Here is a 16,361-nt window from a genome sequence, read left to right on the forward strand (position 1 = left end):
CCCACACCACCTCCCTTCCCTCATTCCCCTCCGCACAATTCAAAGTTCCTTCACCCCCACATTATGGATTATCATCTGCTTATCAGAGAAAACATTTGGCCTTTGGTTTTTTGGGTTTGGCTTATTTTGCTTAGTGACTTTCTCCAGCTCCATCCATTTATCTGCAAATGCCATAATCTCATTCTTCTTTAAGGCTGAGTAATATTCCATTGTGTATATGTACCAAATTTTCTTCATCCATTCATCTGTTGAAGGGCATCTAGGTTGGTTCCATAGTATAGCTATTGTGAATTGAGCTGCTATAACCATTGATGCGGCTGCGTCACTGTAAAACACTGATTTTAAGTCCTTTGGTTATAAACCAAGGAGTGGGATAACTGGGTCAAATGATGGTTCCATTCCAAGTTTTCTGAGGACTTTACATACTGCTTTCCATAGTGGTTATACCAATTTTCAGTCCCACCAGCAATGTATGAGTGCACATTTTCCCCCACATCCTTGCCAACACTGTTGCTTATATTCTTGATAATTGTGGAATGGAGATATGTCTAAAATCTTTTTAATCAAAGTGGTAGAGCACATGCTTAGCATTATGGTTCAATGCCCTATACCAAAAAATAAAAATCCAAAGCTAAAAACTAAAAGTTTTGGTTTGAAATCAGTGAGATCCCATGAGGCCCTCCAGATGTTTAACTCATAAAAACACACACATTTAAAGTATAGGCTGCCTCAAATGGAGGGAGTTTTCTTTTCTTCTGTTGCAATACTGACCTGCCTTACCCAGACTGGAAACAAAGTGGGGCGCAACTGTATATGATCAGATATAGGAAAATATTTAAATACCAAGTGACTACATTAATGCCGTTTATTATTAATCCCTTGCTAAGCTATACCACATTACTGGTTTATTCTCTAAATGTCTGTTATTATTGTCATTTATCCTTCCAAACAACATGTATATCTAATACACGGTGAGCATGTAGGTTTCTAAGGTACTGACAGTGTAAGACAGCAATAACAACTAATATGAAAGATGGGAAGAAAAGTTAGAATCCAAGACAATAATAAAGACAAAATTGAAGGGAACAAGCAAAACTTCTGAGGGCCTCGTAATCTAATGAGAGAAGAGTTGTTTAACTGTAGACTTAATGTAAAAAAAGTAAAATAAGCTATTTATTACAATAACAGAAATAGAATGTATAGAATTTAAACCAGTGGAGGAAAATAAAGAAAATCAGATGAAATCAACAGAGAGGAGAATAGCAGTAAGAAATAACTTGATGAAAGAAGACCAGTCATATGCTAAAGGTTCTTTACCTTAAGCCTATGTCACCTACCAGTCCAGAAGTGAGATAAAGAAATTTATGATGGGTTATATTCCTCAGTTACTAAACAAAGCCAGCACATACTGGAAGGGAAAAAAGAAGCTGGACTGGACAGTACGCCTGTACTGTCAAGGGACTGTTATGGTTTGGATGTTAGGTGTCCCCCAAAAGCTCATGTATAAGAAAGTACAAGACGGTTTAGAAGAGAAATGAACAGATTACGAGAGACTTTACCCAATCAGTGAATTAATCCCCTGATGAGATTAACTGAGTGGTAACTGAAGGCAGGTAGGATGTGGCTGGAGGAGGTGGATTATTGGTGTGCCTCTGGGGTATCTAGTTGGCAAGTGGTGAGTGGAGTTTCTCTCTGCTTTCAGATCACCATGTGAGCTGCTCCCCTCTGCCACACTCTTCTGCCATGATGTTCAGTCTCACCCCAATCCCCAAGGAAAGGAGCCTGCTGTATATGGATGGGACCTCTGAAACTGCGAGGCCCCAAATAAACTTTTCTTCCTTTAAATTTGCTCTTGTCAGTTCTTTTAGTCACAGCAGTGAAAAAGCTGACTAAAACACAATACACCTGTTTATAAAAATGAAGACTCTGATCACTGAGGTTGTTAAGTTAAATTTGTGTATTTGTGAGAAGTAAACACCCATTTGAAAATGAGTATAACTGACTTCCCTAACCTTGACTTTTAGACTACACTCTGTAAATATAGTTGGTGAAAACAGAAACTCAACTGAAGAGTTAACATAACTTTAAGATGTTTTAAAAATGTATTGCTCAATGGCACTAAACAGTTATTATTAGTTGCTTTGTAACTCATGAGGGGAAATGACTCTGAGTTACAACATTCTGATTTAATATTTATGAGACTACTCTTCACTAAGATGATAATTTCCACAGAATATAATTTATAAAAGAAAAAGAGAAGTGGGACATTACTTTTGGGGGCAGTATACTTTTTCCTTCTCTCTTTAGGGGAAAAGTTTGTATTCTATCTAAATCATCAAACAGTGTATGCTTTAAATACCAACAGTAGAGTACAATGATTCAAGTAGCAAATCAGTGACACCAAAACTTGAATATTCTTCTGATTTAAATGCCTAGTTATTATTAGATTCAAGGAGATCAGCATTAAAATTCACAAAATCAAAGAACTTTTTGTGTAATTATGTAACAAATTATCCAAACTGGGGTACTTCTGAGAATGAAAAGTAGAAATATTTTATTATAAAAAAAACCATAAAAATTGAATATGACAATGGAGTGCTAGGTGATTGTCCAATATGTGTATATATCGTGTAATGTTTGTATCAGGTTAAACATACCTATTTTCTCAATCATCTATCATTTGTTCATGGTGAAGATATTCAATATCCAGTTTTCTAAGACATATACTACATAATTTATATTGTCTTTAGTTACCATTAATTTGCAATTCCATACCAAACTTCTATTCCTATTTCACTGTAACTTAGTATCCATTGGTCAACCTTTCCCCATCCCTCCTTATCCCTAACTATTCTTACTGGGATGAGGCAATATCTGGTTTTCATTTGCATTTCCCTGATGATTTTTCTGTTGGACATCATATGTCTTCTTTTGAGAAATCTCTATCCAGGTCTATTGCCTATTTTTAAATTGAGTTTTTTGCTTTTTTCTTACTGAGCTTTTGGAGTTCCTTATATATTTTGGATATTAACCTCTTGTCATATGTATATAGTTTGCAAATATTTCCTTCCATTCTGTAGTCTGTCTCTTCATTATGTTGCTTGGTTCCTTTGCTGTGTAGAGACTTTTCAGTTTGATAAAATCCTATTTTTGTTTTTATTTCCTATATTTTGGAGTTTAGTCCACAAAATCCTTACCCATCCTGATGTTCTGAAGGTTTTTCCCAGTTTTCTTCCAGTAGGATTCAATTTACTAGTTTCAGTTTTTATATTTAAGTTTGGAGATTGAACCCAGGGCCTCATATATGTTAGGCAAGTGTTCCACACTGAGCAACACCCCAGCCCACACATTTAAGTGTTTAATTAATTTGAGTTGATTTTTTTCTTTCGATACCGGGGATTGAACTGAGCCACATCCCCAGCCCTATTTTGTATTTTTAAATTTAGAGACAGGGTCTCACTGAGTTGCTTAGCACCTTGCATTGCTGAGGCTGGCTCTGAACTCGTGATCCTCCTGTCTTAGCCTCTAGAGCTGCTGGGATTTCAAGCATATGACACCATACCAGGCTTGGGTTGATTTTTGTTAGTGATAAGAAGTAGGAGGTCTAGTTTTATTCTTCCGCATGTGTATACCCAATTTTCTCAGCATGATTTACTGAAGATACTGTCTTTTCTCCAATGAGTGTTCTTAGCACCTCTACTGAAAATCAACTGGCTGTAGATGCATGGGGTTATTTCTCTATGCTCAATTCTGTTTTGGTCTGTATGTCTGTTTTTATGTCAACATCATGTTTTTATTACTATTGTTTTGAGGTGTAGTCTAAAATCAAGAAGTGTGATACCTCCAGATTTGTTCTTTTTGCTCAAAACTGCTTTGCCTGTTTGGAGTCTTTGTGGCTTCCATGAATTTTAGAATTATTTTTTCTAATTCTGTGAAGAATGTCATTGGTATTCTGATGAAGATTGTATTGAATATGTAAATACTTTGGGAATTATAGACCTTTTAATAATATTAATTCTTCCTCTGTGAACATGGAAAGAACATAAACATTTTTTGTGTCATTTTTTTCCATAGGAGTTTTGCAAAATTTTTTTTTTTTTTTTTTTTTTTTTGGTATAAGTCCTTTTCCTTCTTGGTTAAATTTATTTCTAGGTATTTTATTTTTTATAGCTATTGTGAACAGGATTCCTTTCATAATCTTATTCTTAGCAATCTCATCACTGGCATATAAAATGCTTATGTTAACATTAATTTTCTATGCTGCAACTTCACTGATTATTTTATCAGTTCTTGTAGTTTTTTAGTAGAGTCTTTAGGTTTTTCTATATAGAATCATAGCATTTGTGAACAGGGATACCTTGATTTTTTTCCCTTTCTATTTGTATGCCCTTTATTTCTCTCTCTTGAATAATTCCTCTGGCTAAAACTTCCAATATTACGTCAAATAAGAGTGATAAGAGTAGTCACCTTGTCTTGTTCCAGACCTTAGGAAAAATGCTTCCAGCCTTTGCCTGCTCAGTGGTATGGGTTTGTCATATACAGCTTTTATAATATTTATTTTGTACCTAATTTGTCCAAAGTCTTTGCATTGAAGCAATGTTGAATTTTATCAAATGCTTTTTCTGTATCTACTGAGATGAACATATGATTTTTATCTTTCATTCTGTCGATGTGATGTATTATATTTACTGATTTGCATATGTTGAACCATCTTTGCATCCTGGAATAGATTCCACTTGATTATGGTAAGTATTCTTTTTATATGGTTTGGGATTCAATTTGCTAACTTTTTATTCAGAATTAGGTATTTTAAAAAAATATTTTTAGTTGAGATGGACACAGTACCTTTATTTTATTTATTTATGTGGTGCCGAGGATAGAACCCAGTGCCTCACACATGCTAGACAAGAGCTCTACCTCTAAGCTACAGCCCCAGCCCATGAATTAGGTATTTTTATTTAGAATTTTTGCATTCAAGTTTATTAGGGATAATGGTTTACAGTTGTCAGGTGTGTGTGTGTGTGTGTGTGTGTGTGTGTGTGTGTGTGAATGAGTGACTGGTTTCAGGGTTAGGGTGTTGCTGGCCCCATAGCAAGAGTTTAGAAAAATTCATTTCAATTTTTTTTAATTTGTAAAGAACTAGTATTAGTTCTTCCTTAAAAGTTTGATATAATTCAGCAATGAAGTCACCTGATTCTGGACTTTTCTTTGTTGGTAGACTTTTTATTATCAACTCAATCTCATTACTAGTAATTAGTCTCAGTTTTCTATGTCTTCATGGTTCAATTTTGGTAGGGTGAATGTGTTCAGAAACTTAGCCAACTTGTTTTCTAATTTGTTGTTCCAAACAGTATCTAATGACAGTTTGTATTTCTGTGGTATCAGTTGTAATGTCTTCTTTTCATCTCCAATTTTATTTACTTGGTTCTTTTATTCTTAGTATGTCTAAAGATCTGTTGATTTTGTTTACTTTTCAAAAAAACCAACTCTTTATTTGTTGATTTTTGTATCTGTAAAGTCTCTATTTCATTTATTTCTGCTCCAATCTTTGCATTTCTTTCCTTCTATTAATTTTGAGATTGGTTTGCGCTCACTTTCTTCTAGATCCTTAATACGTATCACTGTTTACTTGAAATCTTTCTATTTTTTCATGTAGGCATCTATTGCTATGAACTTCCCTCTCAGTACTGTTCTTATGTTTTGGCATATCATGTTTACATTTCATTTGTTTCTCAAGAATCTGAAGATTTTTATTTCTTCAATGACTCACTGTTCAGTAGCATGTTGATAAGGCTCTATGAATTTTGTATAGTTTCTGACATTTCTTTTGTTAATTTCTAGTTTTATTCCATTTGGATCAGAGAAGATATGATTTTAATTTTTTGATGATGTTGAGACTTGTTGATTGTAGACAATGTTTCATGTACTGAAGAAAAGAATGTCGATTCTGCAGACATTGAACAAAATGTTTTACAATTCTTTGTTAAGTTCATTTGATTTATAGTATAGCTTAACTCTGGTTTTTGTTGATTTTTTTGACTGGCTATCCATTGATAAAAGAGGGATGTACTCTCCTACTATTATTGTGCTGGACGCTATCTCTCCTTTTAGATCTAATATTTGTTTTATAAAATTGGATGTTCTGGTATTAGGTAAACATATGTTTACCATTGTTATATGTTCTTGTTGAATTGATTCCTTGACCATTATGTAGTGACTCTGTCTCTTTGTGGTACTAGGGACTGAATCCAAGGCCTCATGCTTGTTAGGTAAGGGCTCTACCACCAACGAGCCACATTCCCAGCCCCTCAGCTTTTGTCTTTAAGATTATTTTGTCTGAAATAAAAATAGCTACTGTGACTTGTTTTTGGTTTCTGTTTGCATGGAATATAAAAAAGGGGAATTATTAATAATTAAGCCATTTTGTTTCTCAATCTGGCTGTTTCTCTAGCTATACTATAGTAAGCTGACTACACCCTATCTTTCTAACCCATTATAACTTAAAAATCCAGTTAGAATACAAAGAGCAACTACCTCAGGATTCAAAAAAGTAAACAGTGATAGATAGCCTTGTGATGGGCTGACTTAAATAATAATCTGTAGTGAAGGTGATTTTTCCCAATTCCACTCTTCCTTCTTCTGGCTTTCATTTGGGAGTGAAATACTGAACTGTCTGCAGGCATGGGAAGCAAAACTTTTGAGAGAAGGTTGCTACTTCCCACAGAACTGGGAAAAGGTCCCCGTGTTTTACTGTTTACAGGGAAATCTTACGTTGGTATTCTACTCTTCTTTGTTTTCTCTTCTGGTTCTATCTTGAAGGCAGCCCCAGTTGTGGAATACCAAAGACCCACTTCTCTAATCATAGGACCTGAGAGAGGAGGACCCTGCTGTTTAGAGAATGTGTATGTGGGAATCTCCATTAATTTAAGCACCTTTACTCTTGCTACTTCTAACTAATTAATTATGGATGACCACAGTCACCTGGAAATAACATGGTGAAGGATAAAAATGTGAAAGAAATCTGTCTTTCTGGCTAGAGGAACCAGAGCTAGGGGGTCTCAAGAAGCCAGAAAGTATGAAGGAAATTCTGAACAGCAGGAAAAGGTGACCCCTAATTTTGTGTATGAACTTCCATAAAGCCAGGGTTCACCCTGAAGCATGGTACATGTGCAACCAACCCAAAGAAGCACAGGGTAGCCTTCCAACAAGGAACTACAGTATATAAAGCACTGTGCAATTTCCAGAGTAACTGCTGAGTGGCACATGCAATAGACAGACTCAAATAGCATAGCAAAGACTTTGAAAACTGACATAGAAACCAATGCCAACAGAGAGTGAGACAGAACTTACAGATCTTATTGGTTACTGATCCTAGGTTTAATGACTGATAAAACAACACTACAAAATGATATCACTTCCACAGGATTTTAGCAGGACCAGAGCCCCAGAATATGACATTCAAAATATCTAGGATAGAGTCTAAAATTACCAGACAGAAAAAGAACCAGAGAAGTTCGATGAATTCTAAGAGGAAAAGACAATCCACTGATGTAAGCACACAGAAGACCCAGATTTTGGAAAATATTTGATGAAGATCTTAACGCAGGTATAATAACCACCTTCCACAAAATAAAGGTAAACAAACATTCTTTAGATGAACAGAGATAGGACTTCTCAGGAGATAAAAAAGAAATGAGAAAATATGCATCTGAAATAAAAATTTCACTGAAGGTGCAAAGTAGCAGAAAGAAGACAACAAAGGAAAGAATTAGTGCATTTGAAGACAGATTAGTTGAATGCCCCAGTCTGAATTATGGAAAGAAAAATGATGGATTAAATAACGAACAGAGAACTGAAGAATTGCGGGACAATATCCAAAGGCCTCACATGTGTGTTATTGGTGTATCAGAAGATGAAAACAGACACAGAAAACATGTGAGGAAGTAATGGCTGAAAATTCTTCCCAAATGGCTAAAGACATATTCAAGGAGTTCACTAAATTATAAATAGGATAAACTCAAAGAAAATCATACCTAGACATACAATGACCCACCTGTTAAAAAACAAAGATAAAGAGCTCACCAAAATTAAAAGAATGAAAAGGCAAGTTACTTACTAGGAGAACATATCTGGAAGCCACACATCCAACAAAGAACTAGTACCTACAATATATAAAGAACCCTCAAAACTCAACAGTGAAAACAAAACAGTCCATAAAAGACATGAATAGTCGTTTCACTGAAGAGGATTTATAGATGGCAAATAAGTATATGAAAAGATGTTCAGTATCATCAGCCAGTAGGAAAATGCAAATCAAAAACACAATGTGGTACTAATAGATACCTAGAAAAGAATAGTGAGCACATTAATGCTGGTAAGGATGTAGAAAAACTAGAACATTCATACATTGCTGGTACAATAAATTGCTGAAAATAACATAATTTCTTATGAAATTAAACATATGACCTAACAATTGCACTCTTGCAAATTTATTGCAAAGACATAAAGACTTGTATTTATGCACACACAAAAACTATACATAAATGTACATGAACTGTACACAGGTGTTTTATTATAATATCCCCAAACTGAAAATTATATATATATAAATATATAATATATAAATATATAAATTAAGCAAACTGTGGTAAAAACATACATATTATACTACTCAGCAATGAAAAGAAATGAACTACTGATGCATACAACAATGTGGATGATACCACTTTCAGAAGAAATCATGAGAATCTTGTGTGACCTTGAGTTTTTTTTCTTTTCTTCCAGGTTGGCTTCCAATTCACAATTCTCCACTTCAGCCTCCTGAGTGGCTGGGATTATAGGCACACATCCCTGCACCTGGCTTCAAACCATTCTTAATGCCGTTAACAGCAAGAGAACTGGTAAATTAGTATTCATAAAAATTAAAGCCTTTTTCTCTATATATGACACTGTTAAAAAAATGCAAAGACAAGCCACCAGTTGGGCGAAAATATCTGCAAATCAGATATATCTGAAAAGGACTTTTATTTGGAATAAAGAATTTTCAAAATCCAATAAGAAAACAAAAATCCAATAAAACATTTTGAACAAACACTTCACCAAAGACTATAAACTGACGGCTAATAAGCATATGAAAAGATGCTCAACATCAACGAGCATGAGGAAAATGCAAAGTAAAACCACAATGAGATACTTACACATTGCTATAAGAATGTCTTAACACACGTGCGCGCGCACACACACACACACCTGAAAAAATTAAATGCTGGTGAGGAAGTAAAAATGCAAAACTTTTGTGTACTGCAAGTGAGAATGCAAAATGGTTCAGTCATTTTGGAAAATAAATTGGTTTCCTATGAAAATTAAACACTTTTCTAGCAATCTCACCCCTGGAACTTATCTGAGAAGTATGAAAACTTTATATTTATACAAAACTTGCATATGAATGTTTACAGCAACTGTGTTCATTATTTTAAAAAACTAGAACTGAATCAAATGTTCTCCAACTGGTGAAAGGATAAATGAGCTGAGATGCATCTGTACTATGAATACCTAGCAGGAAAAAGAAGCAAACAACTGATAAACATGGATGAATCTCATATAATTATGTTATGTGACAGAAGACAAAGTAAAAAAATCTGTAATTATTCCTTTTATATGACATTTTGGAAGGGCAAGATTATTTAGAGGAACAACAGATCAGTGGTTGCCAGAAGGAGGAGGGTTGGAATATAAAATGACAGCAAGAGGGAGTCATTTTGTAATGACCAAATTGTTTGGCATATATCTGTACTCTCAGCTACTGGGGAGGCTAAGGCAGGAGGATCACAAGTTTAAGGCCAGCCTCAGCAACTTAGTGAGACCCTGTCTCAAAAATAAAGAAAAAAAGGGGTATGTGTGTGTGTTTCTGAGAATGTAATTAAGTGGTACAGTGCCCCTGAGTTCAATCCCCAGTATTGAAAAAATTTTTTGTTTTGTTATCTTGATTGAACTTCTCTAACTAGAGAAGTGTACAGTGTTCCTCAAAACATGAATTTTTATGTATGTAAATTTAGAAATAAATTTAAAAGAATATAAGACAAGGGGCTGGGGCTCAGTTGCAGAGCACTCGGCTAGCATGCATGAGTCACTGAGTTCAATTCTCAGCACCACATAAATGTAAAATAAAGATATTGTGTCCACCTAAAACTAAAAAATAAATATTAAAAAAAATATATAAGACAAGCATAACAGCAAGATCCATAAAACAGAAAACTGGTAAATTAATACAGTGGGTATAAATTAGGACTGTTTTAGGTAGCTGTTATACAACCCTCAGGGAACAATGGCACTGAATCTACCTCCTCTCATGTCCATCCCATCTAAAGCTGCTGAACTGTCCATCTTTCTGGGGTTGACCATTCTTATTTATGAGTCCTAGACTTACGTTGGAATATATCTGAAACAATACCGGCAAATGTAGTGCAGGAAAATGCTCCAAATAAAATGACTCTGTGCTTTCTGCTTCACGATATTTCTGAATTAATCACCAATGCTTAAAAAACTAGATTAAAAATCAATTTGTTTGTTTGTTTTGGTACTAGGAATTAAACCCAGGGGTACTATACCACTGAGTTACATCCCCAGCCCATTTTATTTTTTATTTTGAGACAGAGTCTCACTAAGTTGCTTAGGGCTTCACTGAAGTGCTAAGGCTGGCCTCAAACTTGCGATCCTTCTGCCTCAGCCTCCTGAGTTGCTGGGATTACAGGCTTGCGTTATCACACTCAGTGCCCTTTTTATTTTTGATTTTTGAGACAGGGTCTCACTAAGTTTCTGAGGCTGGCCTTAAACTTGTGACCCTACTGCCTCAGCCTCCTGAGCTGCTAGGATTACATGTGTGTGCCACTGCATCTGGCTTAGAGAGATTTATATAAAATATAACTCTGATCATGCCTTTTCCAACTAGAACATTTTCTCCTTTACTTTTGGACAAAGTTCAAACTCCTTAGCATGGCTTTAAAATACAAGGTCTTTCATGAACTGATTCCTGACTCTCTCCAACCTTGTGCCTTGCCCCTTCAAATGAACCCTAACAGTTCCTATAGATCTTTTCTAAAATAACTTTATAGATGTTTATTGAAATATTACAGATGTCTTAAATTTATTTTCCTACCAAATAAGAGCTACTATTTACTAAGCATATTTATTTCCTAGATATCATGCTAGGTGCTTTATATTATATACATTCTTTCACCTTTTAAAATAACTACAATTATTCTCCTTTTACAGTAGAGAAAGCTAAAGATTATGAAGGTTAGGTAACTTCATAGCATAGCAAGTGGAAGAGCAGAGATAGGAACTTAAACCTGACTCTCATATGTTCAGCTATTACAGTAAAGGCAGTCAGTAAATGTTTATTAAATTAATAATAGCTCTCCATCTTCTTTATCTTATAATTATCTGTAATTCACAGAAATCCAGGATAAAAAATACATAGAACCATATAATGTCACAGACATCTGAAATTTTAAAACTGTGTACCTACCTGCATGAGATCTTGAAGACTCTCAACAAAAGAAATCTCTGCTTCTACCATATAAAATTCTGCCAGGTGTCTCCGGCTCTGAGAATTCTCAGCTCGGAATGTTGGACCAAAGGTAAACACTCGAGTAAAAGCTCTGCAATTCAAGATGAAGATCATGAAAATAGGATTCACATGATTAATTTTAAATATTTAAAGTACTCTGTGAGCTCTTAAAAAAAATTGTACCTCTGTCATGTTCATAAGCCCACACATATTAGCTCTCTACTTCTCTAATGGGTGATAATAATAGTTTCATTAAAAATGTTACATTTATAGAACCATTTTATCCCAAAGGAATTTGCAACTGCTTTACAAACCCTACGGTTTTCTAAATATAGATACACAACCACTTCTGGGTGCATCCTATTGCAGCTGCCTTAAACAGCAGGCAACTACATTTCACAGCAATCAAGATCAAAGTAAAGGAAAAATACCACCACCCAAGAAACCACACAGAGAATTCTAGATAGAAACACAAAAAATTAGAATTTCTTGTGAATAAGGTGTGCAAATTTATTTTTTAAATACATGAAAAAAGAAATGTCAGATATGTGCAGCAATTTACCTTTTCCCAAGTCTATCTGAGCCCTTCATAACCACCCACATATTCCAATAGATGCTGAAATCTGACCCTTGAAATTTGGGGGTGAGGCAGATTTTGAAGAAATGTCTATCCCCTGGATTTAATAAAAGACTACAGCTCAACCATCCAAATGAAAACAAAACAAAAACCCAAACAAACCTTATTTTAAATTCCCCCAAAGAAGTAGACACACATCTCCATTCTTGAACATTTTAGTGTTCTTCATATTTGACAGGGCAAAAAAATGGAGATCAATCAAGCATATACGAAGTAAGAAATATTTCTTAGGACTTAATTATAAATTTTGTTTTTGCAGAAACAAAGCAAGAAATTTGGGATCCTCAGCTATTATCTGGAATACTCTTTATATGTTCATTATTAGGCAAGTAAAACTAAGATCAGTAAGCAGTGCAGAAAACAGATGTTTTATATAAAAAATAAACATACCAGTTTTGTTTCATTTTAAGATATTCTGGGAAATAACTAAGAGATTTTTTTTTCTTTCAAAATTTCATTTCAGTTGGTAAGGGGCTTAGTAATTTTAGTTTTAGGTGGACACAATATCTTTATTTTACATTTGGTTCTATAGCCACCTTCATGAGATCATAATCAGTTAAGCTCAGAGAACTTTAGCTTTTAAGGGAAAAAAAAAAACAGTAGGAACTCAGAAATATTACTATGGTTAACTTTTTCCCCAAGATTCAGACACAGACTTGCTTATTAGAATGTTCCTGAAAAGACAACTTATCTTGTACAAAATAAAAACGTTTGTCCCATTTCCAAAAATGAAATAATGAATAATTCTGCTTTTCTTTTTACCTTTCTTCCAGTGCTGTTAATCTCAGTTAATCTATTTAGTCATCCAGGCCAGATCTTACAACCCCCACTGCCCACATGTCCCACATATTGATTACAAAACTCAATTGTTTACGCTTTGAAAATTCTCTCAAAGCTAGTCACTCTTATCTCCACAGCTGCTGTTGGCGGTAAACCCTTGTATTTTGCTTAAAAAATAAACAGCTTTTGACTGATGTTTGCCACCTGTCTTTCTCTTGGCCCAAAATACTGTGAGTTTTCAGGCTCAAATCTGATTATATCAGCCCTAATTTTAAAATCTTCAATGATTACCCACTGCCAAAAGGATAAAATTCAAACTCTTGATTTCAACTCAGGATTCCCCTCATGTAGCCTTTCCTCCCTCACCTAGCATGCTCCTGCACCTTTGGGGTCTGCAAAGGCCATTTTCCATCCAGTACTCCCTGTCCCCTGATTCTCTCTATATATTTTATTTTTTAGGTACCCGATGTTGAATCCAAGGGCACTGAGCCACATCTCTAGTCCTTTTTTTTATTTTGAGATGGTTGCTTAGGGCCTTGCTAAATTGCTGAGGCTGGCTTTAACTTTTGATTCTCCTGCCTTACCTAGCCTCCTGAACTGCTGGGATTACAGGTGTGCACACCATGCCAGGGTCCTCTCATTCTAAATGGCAAATTCCCATCCAACCTTCAGGACTGGGCTTTTATGTCATTACTTCTTGGAAACCTGACCATGTATCCCAAATTCATTATTTCCTCCTGTATATAATACTTTGTTCATATATTTATCATATAGATATGTATGAAATGTAATTATATTTTAAAATATCTCCCTTCCTCCATTAACTATGAAATTTTCCAGAATAAGCATCATGTTTTATTCATGTTTGCATCTCCAGTGTCTAGATAAAACAGGTGCTCATGCTGAATGAATGAGTAACTAATGATGATGACGGGCTTCCTCAGTTGTCAAGTGGAAAAGCACAACATCCTCATAAACAACAATGTTACAAATATAGAAAAATACTCAAACACACCTTACTAGGGCTGTCACTCAGTACCTAAGATGGGAACCTAAAATGGATACCTAAAAATGGGTCAATCAATTCAGTCTGTCCCAAACAGTAAAATCAAAAGTTACATGGCCTTTGGTTTCCAATCTGTGACTATGACATCTATAAGTAGGCTAGCAATAGGTATATCAAAATTTAAAACATGGCATTTATTATTGGTACTACGTTGTAAGAAACTGTATATATAAATGTTAACATTAAAGTGTTGAATTTTTTTAGGGCATAAATACATATGTGGTATAGCTGAAATTTACTTTGGAGGCTCTGAAATACAAGGAAGGCTAATGAGAATGCTATTTAAGAGTGATATTTGTATTAAGGTACTAGGCACAAAGACATAGTGGTTTCATACAAGAACTCCAAATTCAAAGCATAAGGGCATTTGCTTCAACATGGCAATTCTATATATGTAGCTCCAGAATGAGTAGCAATAGGGATTTTAAAATTTAACAATGGTTCCCTAGATATGTTTGGCAAGTTCTCCAGTATAAAATGTAGAAGAGTATTATGAATTTTTACTTTAATTATAGTAAATAGCAGGCACTGACTGAGGTACTCAAGAGCTCAGTAACACTTTTTTTTTTTTTTTCAGTTCATTTCTTTTTATTTTATTTATTTATTTTGGTACCAGGGATTGAAACCAAGGGCATTTAACCACTGAGCCATATTCCCATTTCTTTTCACATTTTATTTAGAGACAGGGTCTCACTAAATTGTTTAGGGCCTCACTAAATACTGAAGCTGGCTTTGAGCCTGTGATCCCCCTGCCTCAGCCTCCAGCCGCTGGGATTACAGGTATGCGCCACCTGGCCTCTTTTTATTGTTGAAGTAAGTAACATTGTAATCGAGTAAGAACTGATGACCACAGTGCTTCTTTTGAATTAACAGAAAGAAAAAATAGTCTGGAAGGTATGTTGGAAAATTGCCTACTTTAGCATCCAGTCTTTAAGCAGAACAATGTTTAACCCATTCAATAATTATCACCCTACATCAGCATCAAGTGTACTATTATAAAGTAGTAATTACTGCAGGGTGCGGTGGCTCATGCCTGTAATCCCAGCAGCTGGGGAGGCTGAGGCAGGAGGATCAAGAGTTCAAAGCCAGCCTCAGCAATGGCAAAGTGCTAAGCAACTCAGTGAGACCCTGTCTCTAAATAAAATACAAAATAGGGCTGGGGATGTGGCTCAAGGGATTGAGTGCCTATGAGTTCAATCTCTGGTACCCCCCCACCCCCCAAAAAAGTTGTGATCACCAGTAGAGAGCCACCATCCTTGTAAGCCAGACATTAAATGTCAAAATCTTACAGCTAACCCCTTCATAGTTGATTCCTTAAAGTATTATTACTATTTCTGTTTTCCAAAGTAAGAAACTTTTGATTCACAGAGGTTAAGAAGCTTTCTCAAAAGTCACAGAGCCACAGTTAAGTTAAAGGGTGGAGGCAGACTCAAATGCAGATCTACTTCAATGCTTACAGCCTTGATTAGATACTGACAAAAATGATGCTCATAACTAAACATTTAAAAGCTCAGAAAATTAGGGGCTAGGGTTGCGGCTCAGTGGTAGAGCACTTGCCTTGCATGTGAGTGGCACTGGGTTCAATCCTCAGCACCACATAAAAAACAAATAAAATAAAGTTATAAAAAAATAAAAATTTTAAAAAACTGCAGTAAACAAACTAACAAATAAACAACAACAAACCTTAGAAAATTAGAAGGAAAAATTCATAGTACACTCTCCCTTCTCAAAGATAACTAAGATAAGTAGTCTGGTATATTTCCCTGCCTTATGAATAGTTTGCTTTATGTGTTAAAATCATAGCTCTCTAGGATGTGTTGTCTTCATAAAAATAATGAGAATGATAAATTCTCATCACTATTTTGTAACTTTTAGCAAGTCTTTAGTCTTCGTAGTCTTTAGATTTTTATAGGCATGGGGGATGGGGAGGCTTGGCATTGACTCTAGTATCTTTTGCAATAATTTTGTTTCTAGGTCCATAGAAAAACCACTCGTTTAAAAAAATATATTTATTTTTTAGTTTTAGGTGAACACAATATCTTTATTTTGTTTTTATGTAGTGCTGAGAATTGAACCCAGTGCCTCATGCATGCTAGGCGAGCGCGCTACCACTTGAGCCACATCTCCAGCCCCTCCTATGTGTTTTTTTTTTTTTTTTTTTTAATATTTTTAGTGTAGATGGACACAAGGCCTTTATTTTATTTATTTTTATGTGGTGCTGAGAATCGAATCCCCAGTGCCTCATGTGTGTTAGGCAAGCGTGCTACCACTGAGCCACAACCCCAGCCCCACTTCTGTTTTAATATATG

At 35.1% G+C, this 16,361-nt stretch overlaps 1 protein-coding gene across 5 annotated transcripts in view; it reads right to left on the reverse strand.

Annotated features, from left to right (window-relative positions):
* Positions 1-16,361, reverse strand: part of Nars2 (asparaginyl-tRNA synthetase 2, mitochondrial) — a 146,962-nt gene that overhangs the window by 32,726 nt on the left and 97,875 nt on the right. For all 5 annotated transcript variants that reach the window (XM_071616537.1, XM_071616535.1, XM_071616534.1 and 2 more), the window contains one exon: positions 11,528-11,660. In XM_071616537.1, coding sequence (XP_071472638.1) covers positions 11,528-11,660 — 133 coding nt within the window. The remainder of the gene's footprint in view (positions 1-11,527; positions 11,661-16,361) is intronic.

This window comes from Marmota flaviventris, chromosome 9 (genome assembly GCF_047511675.1).
Source record: "Marmota flaviventris isolate mMarFla1 chromosome 9, mMarFla1.hap1, whole genome shotgun sequence".
NCBI lineage: Eukaryota > Metazoa > Chordata > Mammalia > Rodentia > Sciuridae > Marmota > Marmota flaviventris.